Here is a 16,533-nt window from a genome sequence, read left to right as displayed (position 1 = left end):
TTCCTGCATCCCTGGTTTAAACTAACCTAGTCATTTAATCTTAAAAAGCAGAGACATCACCTTGCCAACAAAGGTCCGTACAGTTAAAGCTATGGTTTTCCCAGTAGTGATGTATGGAAGTGAGAGCTGGACCATAAAGAAGGCTGATCACCAAAGAATTTATGCTTTTGAATTATGGTGCTGGAGGAGACTCTTGAGAGTCCCATGGACTGCAAGAAGATCAAACCTATCCATCCTTAAGGAAATCAGCCCTGAGTGCTCACTGGAAGGACAGATCCTGAAGCTGAGGCTCCGATACTTTGGCCACCTCCTGAGAAGAGAAGACTCCCTGGAAAAGAACCTGATGTTGGGAAAGATTGAGGGCACAAGGAGAAGGGGACAACAGAGGACGAGATGGTTGGACAGTGTTCTCGAAGCTACCAGCATGAGTTAGACCAAACTGCGGGAGGCAGTGGAAGACAGGAGTGCCTGGCATGCTCTGGTCCATTGGGTCATGAAGAGTCGGACACGACTAAACGACTAAGCAACAATCATTTAACACCAATAAGGAGAGAGAAACAAGGCCTAACATGGAAATAAAATGCAATGCACACAAGGCCAAATAGATCTCCATACCATTTTAGGAAAGCAGCATAGGAGTCTCCCATCTGCCTGTCCTCGTCCTCCCCAGACCCCCTCAGAAAATGACAGTGCTCCCAACAACCCACCCATATCAAGAGAACTGTCAAAATGATGAATCTTGATTTGCAAAGAGGCAGCATCCATCAGAACAGACTTGCCGCAAACATCCTCTTTTTATTTTAACTTATCAACAATCTTAAACTTTGCCTGCATTTTCTCTCTCTCTCTCTCTCTCTCTCTTTCAGTTGAAAAATGTATTTAATATGACAGCCAAGGAAGGAAGGAGAAAATCTGTCAGTGCCCTGGTGGTGGTTGGAAATGGAAATGGAATTGCTGGTAAGTGAGCACTTCATTCTCAGGGGGCAGCTTTTGTTCATTTCATAACCGTAGCAACCCACTATTTTCCTATAACTTCTTTTCGGTTGCGTTTCTGTTCCTTTGGTGTGTGCGTCTCCATCCAGGGTTTGTGCTCTGTGTTGGCCGCAGCCCTTGAATGTGTGCTTTTGTCTATCATCTTCCGTATCTCATGCCCAAGTTATTTTCGATCTTCATCACCCAAGGGGTGGAAGGGGGAGAATTTCTGCAAGGGTGGAAGGAGATAGAACACAGTATTGCCTGAAGCGTGGAAAGGCCAAGGAACTGGTCAGAAGAGGAGGGTTTTGCCCCCGAGTGGAAGGCTGTTTCCTGTCCTCTGACTCGAAAGGACACTTCGGCCTTTGCAACGCACAAAGTTTGGCTGCCCCTGTTTAAAAAGGCTGCTGGTAAGGGGGCTTTTTCCTGACTGTCAGCAATTTTCTTTGGAACATTGTTAAATACGAACTTAGCAAGGAAATAACACTTCTCTTGCAGCAGCTTCTAAAATACACCATCAGACACCAATTTATTTTTCCTCGGAGAATAAGAATCGAATGCTGTTGCCAAGATTACAGGCCAGCAGCAAAGCCACCCTCGTTGGCTGTGTTCTCGGGATGTAGATTAATACAGGGTCCTTTGCTTTTAATTTGCAGAGGTTGGATGGCCATGTGTCATGGATGCTTTGGTCGGGATTCCTGCGTCGCAGGGGGTCCCTTCCAACACCACGATTCTATAATTACGCTCTGTGGTTCCCGGTGGCACTCTGTTCCATGAAAGCCAAGACTTGTGCCGTTTAATTGCACGGAAAGTAGATTGATCAAGGAGCCAAGGGCACATTTAGTAAGGTTTTTTCCTCCCTTTTGCTGAAAGCTGGCAAGCCGTTCCACAGACGGAAGGGAGAGGTGAAGACTTTCGTAACTGCCATCTGATTACTTGAGCACATTTCTGGACAGTTTTAGTGTCCTTTGGGGGGGAAGCCAAGCTGAAAATGCAAAAGCACTTCAGGACCACCACTTGCCTCGGTGGGGCAAAGTGCGTAGCTATGAGGAGGCCTCCTTGTTCGCAAGTGCTTTGCAGATTTCCACATGCAGCATTTGTCTACTAACCAATCTACCAATCTGTTTGCACCCCTCAGGTTTTGCACTGGGAAAAGCAACGGACAGGATGATTGCATTGAGGAAAGTATGTCCTTTTAAAAGTAATAATAATAATAATAATGATGATGATGATGATGATGATGATGATGATGTGGGGATGCAGGTGGTGCTGTGTATTAAACCACAGAGCCTAGGACTTGCCAATCAGAAGGTCAGTGGTTTGAATCCCCACAACGGGGTGAGCTCCCATTGCTCGGTCCCTGCTCCTGCCAACCTAGCAGTTCAAAAGCATGTCAAAGTGCAAGTAGATCAATGGGTACCACTCCGGCGGGAAGGTAAACGGCGTTTCCGTGCACTGCTCTGGTTCGCCAGAAGCGGCTTAGTCATGCTGGCCACATGACCCGGAAGCTGTACACCGGCTCCCTCGGCCAATGAAGCAAGATGAGCGTCGCAACCCCAGAGTTGGTCACGACTGGACCTAATGGTCAGGGGTCCTTTACCTTTAATAATAATAATAATAATTTATTATTTATACCCTGCCCATCTGGCTGGGTTTCCCCAGCCACTCTGGGCGGCTTCCAGCAGAATATTAAAATACAATAGTCTATTAAACATTTAAAGCTTCCCTAAACAGGGTTGCCTTCAGATGTCTTCCTTCAAATCTGGTCTTCCTTTACTTGGTATTTATGCATAAAATGCACACAGTGCCGTGGTTCTGTCCTGGCATGAGAACATACTGGGGGGGACGGAATGTAGCTCAGTGATGGGAGCGCCTGCAATGCTTGCAGGTTTCAATCCCTATCATTTTTAGGTAGGACTGAGAAAGGTTCCCTGCCTGAGGCCCCCTGCCAGTCAGCGTAGATGGTTCTGTAGCTAGATAGACTAATGATCTGACTCGGTAGAAGGCAGATTCCTATGTTCCATGTGAAGAACACTGGAAACTTAGGCCAGCATCAAACCAGTTGGGGATCTGTTGCTCTCTTTTGCCAAAGAAGGGCATAGCTGTGTTGTAGATTGCCTCCCTCCTCCAGTTCCTGCCCTCCCTCCATGTATACAAAAAAAAAAATTGAGCTTGAGGATCTGCTATCCTTTGGGAGCAGCTTTCCAGGGGCGTGCTGGCAGCCATTGAGGAGAGGAAAAGAAGTGGAATCCCTGTTGGAACTGCAGGATTTTTCCTTTTAGACCCCCAAATAGCTGACATTGCCAGTGTGGGCAGGTAGGCTGGCAAGTTTGGTTGGGCATAGTCTGTGGTACTTTATAAAAGCATTTTGATCCCTTTTAATTTATCAAACTAATTACATTTCAGGTTGGTACGTAATTGGCAGAAATAGCTCTTATTTTTATCTTAAATTCGATCTCGCCGTAAAATGGAAACAGTCCTCTGACATAATCATTTCTTAATGAAAAGTGTCTTCTTGGATTTCCCCCCCCCCCCCAGGCGAAGAACAGAGCTATCCACTATTTGCACTATATCGAAAGATACGAAGATCACACAAGTAAGTTGCAAGATTTTAGACTCTACCTAAGGTTTTAAAAGCCAGCTAGTTGCATTACTTCTTCTTGTAGAATTGTAGAGTTGGAAGGGACCCCACGGGTCATCTAGACCAACCCCCTGCAATGCAGGAATCGCAGCTAAAGCATCCCTAACAGGCAGCCATCAAAGCTCTGATTAAAAACCTCTGATGAAAAAGAGTCCATCACCCTCCAAGGGAGTCCGTTGCACTGTCAAAAAGCTCTTACCACCAGAAAGTTTCCTCCCATGTTTGGTTGGAATCTCCTTTCTTGTAACTTGAATCCATTGTCTCATGTCCTACTGTTCAGAGCAGAAGATATTTGAAGCCCTTTTGATATTTGAAGATGGCTATCATATCTCCTCTTTTCCCGGCTAAACATACCCACCTCCCTCAACCATTCCTCATAAGGCTTGGTCTCCAGACCCTTGACCATCTTGATTGCCCTCCTCTGCCCACGTTCCAATTTGTCAATATCCCCCTTATTAAATCGTGGTGGCCAGAACTGGACATAGTATTCCAGGTGTGGTCTGACCAAGGCAGAATAGAACGGGACTGTGACTTCCCCTTGATCCAGACACTAGACTTCTGTTGACGCAGCCTACGTAGCTTGCCATTCCTTTAGTCTGCTTGTCTCTAAAGCTCAAGTCCAAAAGTTTGAATGAACATGCGAATCACAGAAGCGTAGAGTTGGAAGAGGCACCCCAAGGGTCATCAAGTCCAACCCCCTGCCTTGCGGGAATACTGGTCCAGTTCAGATGCAGCTGTCTCATGTACCATACTCTGAACATTTGGCACTTGAAAGTGAATTGCAGTACTACTTCCAGTATCAGTGGCAGTTTACCTCTGAATGCCAGTTGCTGGGGAGTGGGCTGTTGCCCTTAGATCCTCTGTCCATGCTGAGCTAGATGAGCCTTTCGTCCAACCCAGCAGCACTCTCCTTACTGTAACATTTACCTTTTCTTCTAGTTTATCACGATATCGCAAGCACTGTTAAGAAAACAACCATCCGGATGAAGAAGCAGAACAAGGGTAAGTAAAAGCTGCAACTGATGATGATGATAATTTATTATTTGTACCCTGCCCATCTGGCTGGGTTTCCCCAGCCACTCTGGGCAGCTTCCAACAAAGATTAAAAATACATTAAAATGTCACACATTAAAAACTTCCCTGAACAGGGCTGCCTTCAGATGTCTTCTAAATGTTAGGTAGTTGTTTATCTCTTTGATATCTGGTGGGAGGACGTTCCACAGGGCGGGCGCCACTACCGAGAAGGCCCTCTGCCTGGTTCCCTGTAGCTTTGCTTCTCGCAATGAGGGAACCGCCAAAAGGCCCTCGGTGCTGGACCTCAGCGTCCGGGCAGAAGGATGGGGGTGGAGTCGCTCCTTCAGGTAGATGCGGAATTTAGAAGTGTTCTCATCCAAATCGGTGTGATCAGTCTTCTTTTCTTAACATAACCTTTCCTGTAAAGTGAAACAGTCACTCTGTCCAGATTGAAGCCCAGCACTCTGTTTTTCAGCATTTCTAATTCCCCCCCATAAGTTCAGTGGGCAGGCAGCAGTGCTGAATGCGCAGAACTTAGGTCAGGAGTGCTGTCGCAAGCTGACAAATGGAAGCATTAAGAATTCCCATATGTGGAAGGTCGGGGTGGCAGTGGAAGTTTCATTGCTCATCCTTGCCGATGCCTCGGGCATCATTCTGTTGACTGTGAACTCCTTCACCTGTGCAATGAAACGATTTTTCTCTTGCTGTCTCTTGAACGTTAATTCTGCTCGTGGAAGAAGGAAAGAGGGGAAGGCGCCAAATGCAAGAATATGGAGAACAAACCAGTAAAGCAGGGTTTATTGATCCAATACATTTTTCACTTTTGGGGGTCTTTCTTCTGGCACAACTGATTTAGGTATTTCAGAAATGACCGAAAAATATATCTCACGCCTTCCCAAAATGTGTAGGGTCATACAAATGGAAAGTCACACAAACCACACCAGTGTAGCTCTTGATTGTAAAGCAGGTGCCCCCACTCCTCTTAACCTCACGAAAAAATACTCCAGAGCAAAACACAGCCCTCTTTCCTTTTCAGGGTTGTGTGTCTGTTGTCATTTTGTAAGGGAGCACAGGAAAATGCAGCATGTGACACTGGGTGGGGGATTCAACTTCCCCGAGAATCTCTTTCCCTCCTTTTTTTTTTCAGGGGAGGAAAAAGCCAAATTCTAATCCTTGCGATTGCAAAAAACAGACTCGTAAGCATGTGAGCACTGCCTGCTGAAACCTCAGATACAAGAGAGGTTGCTAAATAAGATTTCTAGTAGTTGGCCGTGGGTGGAGGGGCAGTTCTTACGGCCTCCCCCAAGACTAGCGAAAGAACCAATTGCGCAAAACGTCCAGTTTGTGTCATTGCCACCAGTTGCAGAATTCAGGTTTTCTTTTTCTTTTTTAAATTCATTTTTATTAAATTTTCCACTTTAACAATCCAATCAAATCACGTTAAATATTCCAAATTATACATATCAAATCATCCAAATAATCTTCCAAATTATATTTTTTTTAATAGGGCTTCCCATGCTTCAAGTTCGGAGGGCTCTGATCATCTCATATCTCTACTGCTTTTCATAGTCATTTCCAATGGTTCCTCTAATTCTTTCTGTGGTTAACCTGCAGAATTCAGGTTTTCATGGCACAGGTGTTGGATTGCCTGGGTAGGAAATTTGCACTGCGTAAGAACGCAAGGCGAGCCTGCTGCATCATGGCAGTGGCCCATCTGAGCCAGCCCCTTTTTCACACGGTTGCCAGTCAGATGCCAGCGGGACCTGAGCATAACAGCACTCGGCTCGCTCCTGTTTCTCAGCACCTGGTTTTCAGAGGCATATGACCTCTAACAGTGGAACTATTACAACACCCCCCCATGATTAGAAGCCCTTGATAACATGAATGTGTCTAATCGTCTCTTAAAGCCATACAAGTTGGTGGCTGTCACTCCCTCCTGCAATTCCGTATTTCAATTGTTCGTAATAAGAATAAGAAGAAGAAGAAGAAGTTTTATTTATACCCCACCCTCCCCAGCCAGGGCCAGGCTCAGGTGGGCTAACACCAGGTATAAAAACAATTGATTAAAATACAACTTAAAACAAGATTAAAATACAACATTAAAATGCAGCCCCATTGCAGTAGAAACTCAAATCAAAAACTTTTTGGGGATGAAAATGTAAAATCTTTGCCAAGGCCAACTATCCAGACTGGTCCTACGTGGGCCAGGAAAAAGCCAGGGAAGTCCCCAAGTAGGAGTTTCATCACAGAAGGAGAAAGGAAAGAGGGGGGGGGGATCAAGCGAAGAAGTACTTTCTTTTATCAGAGTTTTTAGATGGGTTTGGGACAAAGAGGAAACCTCAAGTCTCCTTCCTTTCTGAAGCATTACATTGAATTTTCCTTCAGATTTACAATCTGTTACCATTTTAAATGAGAATTCAGGGGGCTGGACTAGATGATCGCTTGAGTCCCTTCCAACTCAACAATTCCATGGTTCTGTGCTGGGGTTTTCGCTTAGAATGACCCAGCCCTCTTTAAGTTGTGCTAGTTCATGTGACTCAGGCCAATAAATCTTTAAAAAAAACCAAGTGTGATCTAATGCATTTTATTAAAAAGCCATTAAGACAGCTCTTCGAGATTATTCCAGTCTGCAGGGCAAGCTCGGTGCTCAGTAAATGGAGGAAAGGAAGTCTATTAGCAGGCCACAGGCTTTGCTGTGCTAATATTTCCCTCTTTTTCCCTTCTTTCCACACCCCCCACCCCACCCCTATAATTGAAAAACAAGCGATAGCCATCTAAAGCCATTTGCTCTGCTGTTTTGAGAAAGTATCAATTTCATGCTTGGAGATGGAATCAGGTTTTCGACATAATTATGTCTGAGCGATATCTGAAAGGCTATTTATCAAGAGTTTCATTTGGTAGCGGTCCCACATTTGCCATTTCGGAAGCGCCGCGTTTTCCATCCTTGGACTCAAAAACTGCATTTCTGCGGGTTACTTCTTAGCGGATGTGAATTGGCCGCCTTGCACGGTAAACGGTCAGCTGCTGCCCCAGGTTACTTTGCGATAGGAGCTAAATATTTGCACCTGACTGGAGGCAGAGGTGGAGCTAGAGGTTACGGAAAATTATTTTCTTTCTTCAGCACCGGAGGTAAAAAGGTAAAGGGACCCCTGACCATTAGGTCCAGTCGTGACTGACTCTGGGGTTGTGGCACTCATCTCGCTTTACTGGCGGAGGGAGCTGGCGTACAGCTTCCGGGTCATGTGGCCAGCATGACTAAGCCGCTTCTGGCAAATCAGGAGCAGGAGCAGGGACTGAGCAATGGGAGCTCACCCCGTCACGGGGATTCGAACCGCCGACCTTCTGATCAGCAAGTCCTAGGCTCTGTGGTTTAACCCACAGTGCCACCCGCATCCCATTCAGTACCGGAGACACGCATCCAAATTTGTGCATTTGCCGCTTTGTACAGATGTGGCAGGAATGGGGGGTGGCCCTCCAGATGTTCTCACATTACCAGCCCCAGCCAGTATGGTCACTTGGTAGGAGATGGCAGAGTTCAAGAACATCTGCAAGGCCACAGATTCCCCCCTCTTGGAATGGGGGCTTCGGTGTCCCGTTTACATTGAGCGTGCTCTGTGTGTGCCACTAGGGATTTCCTATTTTCCATTCATAACATTATTCAAATGAAGAGAGCAGTGCAGCCTTCACTCGTGTAGAGATCAGTTGTGCACAGCAGAGAGTCTAGCTGAGATTTGTGCCCAGGATGCATCGTTTTAATGAGACCTTCAGATGTCCTTTAAAGGACTGGACTGTTTTCACAGCCTGGCAAGGAGTTACTTTTGAAATGAATTAGGATCCTAAGAAGAATTGAAGAAGAATTACGATCCTTAAGGAAGAATAGATAGGTTCTTATGCCAGGCTAGGCTGCTTGGTCCACCTCCCCAGTATTGTCCACCCTGGCTGGCAGCAGCTCTCAAGAGTCTCCAGACAAGGTTTTTCTGCTACCTGAGACCCTTTCAACAGGAGATTCTAAGTCATGGACTTGGGATTTCCTGTGTGTGCTCTGCCATTGATCTGCTTCCCTCTCTGTGCATTGAAATGGGGTCTGCTTCTCTGCAATTTCCAAACTGGTTCTAGTCCTTCTTTCTGGAGCAACAGAGACCAAGTCCAGCCCATCATCTGCATGACAGCCCTTCAGATATTTGAAGAGCACTGTCATGTTCTCCCCTCCCTTTTAATTTCTTATTTTCTTTAGGCTGAAGATATCCAGCTCGTATCTGCCTGCTTCCCTCCAGCAGGTGTGCTGCATTCTTCTGTCTCATAACCAAATCATGCCTTGAAAAGCAATCTTCATATCACCGGCATTATGGTACCGCAGCGCTTCAGTGTGAAATAGTGGCAGCAGTGTACAAAACAGGGCCTGTGTTACCTAGTTCAGTTGGCTTCAAAGTGATGGGGAGAGAGGCTTAGAGTTCCCTTCCCTCCCAAAGGTGAAAATGAATTGCCAAAGGATCCGGGTCTGATGGCAATTCCCTCAGCCTCCTGTAGGACCAGTCTTGCACAATAAAAAGCTTTGAGCAAGTGGCAGATTCAGATGACGAATGAAAGCAGCGCAGGGAGTTTGCTTGGCAACAGAGCAGTGACCAGCGCTTTGAATAATAAATCGCCTTGCTCCCGTTAACAAGCACGTTGCCTCCCACCCAAATGAATGAATGAAATGAATGCCATTCAAAATCCTGTCGCTTTGGTAGCAAGCTTCCCATTTTAAGCTTCTTGAAAGCCCTGACCGCTCCTCAGACCTATTCTCACAGCCTGCACTGTTCTGCTTCTCATTTCTAGCTACCCAGACTGTTACCGAGATCAGCTCAATGGGAGTGTTTCCTCCGCCAAAGCACAGTTATTTCAGAAGGGCCGTCCTCCTTTTGCATCACTTGTGGCTGATGTCTTTAAGTAGTGCCCTTAATTGGAGGCCTATAAAAACCTCACTATAAATCTCACGTTGTGCAGTTGGTATAAATGTCTTCGGATGAGGGGAAGACATGCACTTAATCTCCCTGCTGTACAATATTTGGATAGGACTTTGCTCTCTCTTTCTCTCTTAAATTTCATGTTGTGCAGTTGGTATAAATGTCTAGGGATGAGGGGAAGACATGCACTTAATCTCTCTCTATCCAATATCTATCCAATATTTGGATAGGTCTTTGCTCTCTCTTTCTCTCTTCCTTCTCTCCTACACCTCCAGAATAACACAGGTGATACAATGCACCGTGCCATGGCCTTCTGGCTTGAATTAAAACCTCAGGCCTTAAGGAAGAATACATAGTTTCTCAGTTCCTGTGGTTCTTGTTCTTTCCCTGTCTCGGGTCTGCTCAACATCGCAGCCCAGGGCTGTGTGCATCTCTGATTAGGGTCTGATTCTCTGATATGTAAGAAGGTCTAGTCTCCGGAGCTCTGCAAACTATATTTGGGCAGGCAGTGGTTCAGTGTGGACTCAGGTATAAATAAAGTATGATTCGCTTAACTGATGTTCCGGCCCGCAGTTTAAACACTTGTGCGAAAGCGTTTAGTGACAGCAGGGGAGGGGAGAAGGTAAATTGGGGTTGACTGGGCGGTTTCATCGAGTTTTGGAGCCCCTGGCCAATCTGTACCCATCTCAGGCTCAGGTGCAGATTGTGATGGTTCAGACTGGTGTGATTTGTAGTGTAATTCCATGCCGAAAGCAATTGTTTAGTAATTATTTTACTGGGCTGCTTTAATGCTCACTAACTGCTTCCCCCAGGATACGGTCTTCACTGCCACCGAGCTATCATTACCATGTGCAAACTTATTGGGATTCAAGACATGTACGCCAAGCTTTATGGATCCAGGAATTTACTCAATGTCACCCGAGCGCTCTTCAAGGGATTAGCAAAACAGGTAAGGCATGCCCGGTCTTATCCAGGGTGGTTCATGTTTTGTTACAGTACAGTCCTATGCATGTCAATTGGAGGGGCAAGACTGCCACTTTGCATTCTAACTTGCCCTCTGCCCAAAAGTTTGCTATCCATGGTTAAGAGATGATGCACTGGGGGTTGGGCTCATGCACTGCGTCATTCTATAATAAACTGTTAGTACAACAGCCTGGCAAGAGGGGAGCAAAGCAGCTGCAGTTGCCTCTCTGGGTTTGCACTAAGCCATGTGTGAAGGGATGATGAGCTGCTTGTGCGTAAAATCGTAGTCCCTCAGAGTTCAAGTCCACAAACCTCTGTCTGTGACGGAGCCCCTCAGACATGGCTCCTCTAGTCACTGGCAGATTCCGACAGTGGTTGCTTTCGGAATCGCTTCCAACATAAAAGCTCCTTAACGGAAACACGTCTTCTGGACTCGCGGCGTGACAGTTTCCGGCGAGGAGTGGGTCTCCCTATGGGAGGTCCAGAAACCTCCCCACTGTTCTCGCTGGACGTGTCCCTGAGCCCTCCCTCTTGCTCGCTTTCCCTCAGAGACCCACCTCTCCCCCTGCTGGTTCCTGCTTCAGCTGCTGGGTCTCTCCCAGCCTCCGTGAGCCCTTCCACCACCTGTTCCTCCGATGGCAGTTCCCTGACACCATGGTTGTGTGCAAACCAGTCCAGGGTCTGGGGGATCATGCACTCAATCCTTCCTGAGAACACAGACTCTCACAGTTAAGGCTTATTAGGGCACCAGCTTAATCTTTATTCATGCTAATTGAGCTGATCAAGAGACTTGAAAAAACAAGACCGATTGATTTTGAGTTTCTTGGCTTTCTTTCTGGTTTCATATCACCTGGATATTTTTTAGCTCATTGTTGCATCCATGAGGGCTAGCAACATATATATATATATATATTTTAAAATAATAATAAAATGTGAGGTTATCTGTGTCTAGCAGGTACCTGTTTTCTTTCCAAAACGATTTCTGAGTTGCTGGATACTAAAACATCCCTTCTCTTGTTCAAAAGAAAAAGGTGACTTGCCAATCTCGCCACTAAAGCCTTAGAGCCAACTATGCAGAATATCTACATGGTTACGGTTTGAAATTGGATGGATCAGCCAGTGTGGTGTAGTGGTTAAGAGCGGTAGTCTCGTAATCTGGGGGACCGGGTTCGCGTCTCCGCTCCTCCACCTGCAGCTGCTGGGTGACCTTGGGCCAGTCACACTTCTTTGAAGTCTCTCAGCCCCACTCACCTCACAGAGTGTTTGTTGTGGGGGAGGAAGGGAAAGGAGAATGTCAGCCGCTTTGAGACTCCTGAAGGGGAGTGAAAGGCGGGATATCAAATCCAAACTCTTCTTCTACTACTACTACTTGTGGCTTAAATGTTTGCCTTTCCTCTCCCCTCCCCAACTAGGAAACTCACCAAAACCTAGCCAATAAGAAAGGCCTCTACGTCGTAGAATTCTGTGAAGAACGCGGCCCGCTTCCTGTTGTCGTCGCAAAGCCCCAGGGGGCGATCAGAGAAGATCCGGAGCCCGAGGATGAAGCTCTCAATGTCAAATTGGAGTTCAGTGAAGTGAAGGCAGCGCAAGGAATGAAGAAGAACGTCTGGGCAAATGTGAGAAGAACAGCTTCGTAGACCGGGTCCGTATATAGATGCCCAAAAGCCGAGGAAGATGTACCATCAACACAGAGTCCTAGAATTAATTTCCAAGATAAATGCTGTATGAAGGTTTCATTCTAACTTAGGGGCTCAAAACAGCTTGGCTGCCTCTCTCCAGTGGGCACTCTCTCTCTGTTGAGTGCAAGTGACCAATGCACTAAAATTGCAATTTCATAACTGCATCTGCTTTATTGCGGCTGACCCGGGCCGTGTAGGGGTGGGAGAGCCTGCAACCTACAGGTTGCTTTCATGCGTAATTTGGGGAGGGGGTGAACTGTCAAACAACGTGGCAGAAATAAAGTTGTGACAAAATCCTGTCCTGCCTACTTATTTGTTTCACAGCATCTATATACTGTCTGATTGTTAATAAAACCTCTAAGCGGGCCACGCACAAAATTTAAAACTGTCGCTAAACTGTCGCTAAAAAGATGCTTAAAGACAGGCATTGAAGACGTTTGCAAGATAATTAAAGTCGAAAGTTAGCATTAAACGATTAAAACACAAGTCGGCATTCTACGTTAATTGACTGAACAAAAATGTTTCAAGCCAGCACCAAAGGAAACGCAGCAAAGCCTCCTGTCAATCAGCAGGGAGTTCCAAAGTTTAGGCACTGCCACACTAAAAAAACTAATTGTCTCCTTGCACAGTGTTGGAGGCAACCCAGATTTTGCTTCAAGGCACCACTATTTTAAAGAAATAAAATCCACAAGCTTGCCAGAAACATGCCTTGTACACAATTGTTTTAAATGTTTGTTTTGCTATTGGGATTGTAGTTCCATTTGTGTTTCTCAAGCTGGTCTCTGACCGTAATAAATTTCATGCCTTGTACTCAAGAAAAGCACTACCCAGTCCTGTTAGCGGTGTAAGAAAGGGGGAGAGAGAACACACCTCAAAGTCTGCTCTTGAAGGAATTCATTTCAAACAAACAAACGAAAAACAAGACCTATTGTTAAGAGAGAGGTTGGGCTACAGTTGTAATAGTCGTTCCAAAATGCATCCGCCACGATCCAGCAAACTCTTATAAATGCAGGTGATTTGAACCATGTATATTGAGAGCTTTCCCATCCGCGGTGGAAGCCTCATTAATTTCAATAGAGGCAGAAGGTCTTCACAGATGTTCCTGTAGGCATGCAGCCTGCGCTGCAATGTGCTTCTGGATTAAGATGAATGAGAATAATAGCTGTTTTTATGGCTTCCCCCATTAAAGCAGCAGCGGCAGGGGATCAAGGGTTGCCAACCTTTTTGGGGCCGGTGGAATTTTGATGATAAAGCGCCCGCAACAACAACAAAAATGTGTGCTGTGCTGTATCCAACAGATACTGGGGCAGGGGAGGGAGGGAGAGAGAGAGAGGACCACAAAATGGGGTGCCCCATTAACAGGGGGGAAAGTCACCTCCATTGCTCACAAACAAGCTCCTTGCACCTCTTCTCTGTTCAGAATGGCAGGGAAGGTGGGAGTCAAAACCTGGCATCCAATAGGGAGTGGGGCATTTTCGATATCGGAGATGCTGAGAAGCAAACAAGAACTGAGCAGGAGGAGCCAACAGTGGGTTTTTGAGGGGGATAGGTCATGGGTAGGCAAACTAAGGCCCAGGGGCCGGATCCAGCCCAATCACCTTCTAAATCCTCCAGCCCACGGACGGTCCGGGAATCAGCATGTTTTTACATGAGTAGAATGTGTGCTTTTATTTAAAATGCATCTCTGGGTTATTTCTGGGGCATAGGAATTCGTTCATTTCCCCCTAGATAGATAGATAGATAGATAGTCCGCGTCCGCCCCCCACAAGGTCTGAGGGACAGTGGACTGGCCCTCTGCTGAAAAAGTTTGCTGACCCCTGGGATAGGTGCACGAACTTAGTAGACAATTGGTCTCAAGAAGCCCGGGCAAGAGCATTGATGGAGAAACCCACATGCTCAGTACGAGAACAGGAACACAATCTGGCAATGCTTTTGTGGTTTGGAACCTCTTCATTGGCTATGCAGCTGGGGTGGCCACTTCCCAGCCCCCCATGCCCTCTGATGAAAGGGTGTCCTTAACTAAGAGACACTAGGGGTGTCTGCTGTCACCGGAGCACAACTTGTTCTCTGCAAACTCACTTGGTCGCCTCTTGAGATCCGGCTTACCATCCAACCACACTACCAACAGTTTCCCTGGACTCTTGACACTTCCAGGGTCATCCAGCTCCCAACTCCCTGAGCTCCTCTCCTTGGGATCAGACCACCACTCGCCCCTCCATGATACCTCCACAGGACTTAGGACAAATACAGTGGTACCTCGGGTTAAGTACTTAATTCGTTCCGGAGGTCCATTCTTAACCTGAAACTGTTCTTAACCTGAAGCACCACTTTAGCTAATGGGGCCTCCTGCTGCCGCCGCGCAGCCGGAGCACGATTTCTGTTCTCATCCTGAAGCAAAGTTCTTAACCCAAGGTAATATTTCTGGGTTAGCAGAGTCTGTAACATGAAGCTTATGTAACCCGAGGTACCACTGTACAGATTTGGCAAAAGAGGCAGGTCCCGCAAAGCAAAAATCTTTTAACTGTCAAAGGCCAGGATAAAAAGGTACACCTTCAAAATGCGCCAAACAACAAAGCTGCTGCATATACCCCTTTGGGGAGGGAGTTTCACAGTTTAGGGTCTGTGTGTGGCCATTGCAGAGCGTGTGCCTATGTGTGCGCTTTGAACTTCAGCTGTGCTTCAGCACAAAGCAGCCTTTCAGGAGCCACCCTGGATGACTGGCACATCATCCGGGAAGAAGAAGAGGAGTTTGGATTTAATATCCCGCTTTATCACTACCTGAAGGAGTCCCAAGCGGCTAACCTCCTTTCCCTTCCTCCCCCACAACAAACACTCTGTGAGGTGAGTGAGGCTGAGAGACTTCAGAGAAGTGTGACTGGCCCAAGGTCACCCAGCAGCTGCATGTGGAGGAGCAGGGAAGCGAACCCGGTTCACCAGATTACGAGACAACTGCTCTTAACCACTACACCACACAGGCAGAGAGGGGAAGGCTAAAGAGGTTCTGAGCCTGGTAGGTAGGTAGGTCTACCAGAGATCAAGTTGATGGATTATGCCGAAATGTCTAAAATGACCGGAAGAATCAGAAATCAGGAAAACCATAATTTTAATGAGGAATGGGGAAAATTTTATAATTTATCTTAAAAACCATTGCGAACAGTTAAAATCATTAGTAGGATTGGAATAACACTTGTAGTTTAATGGTGAATTTTGGACACAGTGGAGAGGTAAAAGATTCGGATTATTATAAAAGATGCGGGAGGAAATGATTAACAATAGGACCCACAACAGGGAGGAGGGAAGTCCAGGAGATTTTTTGGGAATCTTGGTTGTATGTTGGATGTGTGACTAAAATTTTAATCTGAAAAACCATATAAAATTTATATAAAAAGGTCTGAGCCACCCACTAACCACAGGTACTTTATTTTTCCTGTACAGAACTTTAAAAAAAAAAAAATCATACACGTGTTCTTTGTGGTCTATCTAGTCCTTCATTCTTCTGTGGCATCATGAACCAGCATCAATTTACTGCCCAGCCTTGAAGAGATTTTTTTGGGGGGGGGTGTTATTGCAAGAGTCCACAGACTTCCGCCCACAAACCGTGTGTCATATTGACCCATCTATGTAATAGTTCCATGGAAGAAGCAGCTCCACCGCTAGCCTAATGAACAACAGCGAGAAAGAGACACTCTTCTGTGTTCTCCCAACAGATTTCTGGATCTTGCTTTCAAAGGCTTGCGAAGTCAGGTTTTAGTGCTTACGGTGAAATGGACGGTTTGAAGCAATAAGCCAATTTTACTATTTCAGTTGTGAATCTTGATTTTCGTTTTTGTGCTGTATTTTATGCGACATTTTGGAAATATATTTTGAAAGGCAGCTTAGAAGTCTTTTTTCATCAGGCACGGGGAGCCTGTGCCCCTCCACATATTCCTGGATTACCACCCTGCCCAAACCATTGATCAGACCGGTTTAAGGAATAAATGGATGACCAGAAGAGCTGCAGTTTCCTTTAGGACACACGACAGCCACCAGGTGGCACTCTTCTCTGTACTCCATTGTCCCCTTGACAAAAGGCAGGGAAAAGATCTTGTTCCAGAGGTCATAGATAAAAAGCTACTGAACTGAGGAACGTGGCTTATTCAGGGATAGGAAGCCAACGCACTTCGACCTTGGGGCCCAGATGTTGTGGGACTCCATCTCCTATCACCACAGTCAGGCAGCGTGGGCAATGATCAGGGATGGTGGAGCTAAAGTTGAGCAACATCTGCAGAGCCAAAAATTCATCATCCTTGGCTTCTCTGAAACCCTTAAACTCTCTTGA

General features: G+C 46.2%; 1 protein-coding gene across 1 annotated transcript in view; it reads left to right on the top strand.

The window, feature by feature from the left end:
• Positions 1 to 12,512, top strand: part of MRPS5 (mitochondrial ribosomal protein S5) — a 45,470-nt gene extending 32,958 nt beyond the window's left edge. The window contains exons 6-11 of the mRNA XM_083494666.1: positions 867 to 957; positions 2,111 to 2,157; positions 3,511 to 3,568; positions 4,553 to 4,615; positions 10,386 to 10,522; positions 11,949 to 12,512. Coding sequence (XP_083350792.1) covers positions 867 to 957; positions 2,111 to 2,157; positions 3,511 to 3,568; positions 4,553 to 4,615; positions 10,386 to 10,522; positions 11,949 to 12,173 — 621 coding nt within the window. The 3' untranslated portion in view covers positions 12,174 to 12,512. The remainder of the gene's footprint in view (positions 1 to 866; positions 958 to 2,110; positions 2,158 to 3,510; positions 3,569 to 4,552; positions 4,616 to 10,385; positions 10,523 to 11,948) is intronic.
• The last annotated feature ends 4,021 nt before the right edge of the window (positions 12,513 to 16,533 follow it).

This window comes from Podarcis liolepis, assembly GCF_965112155.1.
Source record: "Podarcis liolepis genome assembly, chromosome: 3".
Taxonomy (NCBI): Eukaryota; Metazoa; Chordata; class Lepidosauria; order Squamata; family Lacertidae; genus Podarcis; species Podarcis liolepis.
Note: the sequence above shows the minus strand (reverse complement) of the source record. Positions and strands in the feature narration are given on the sequence as shown.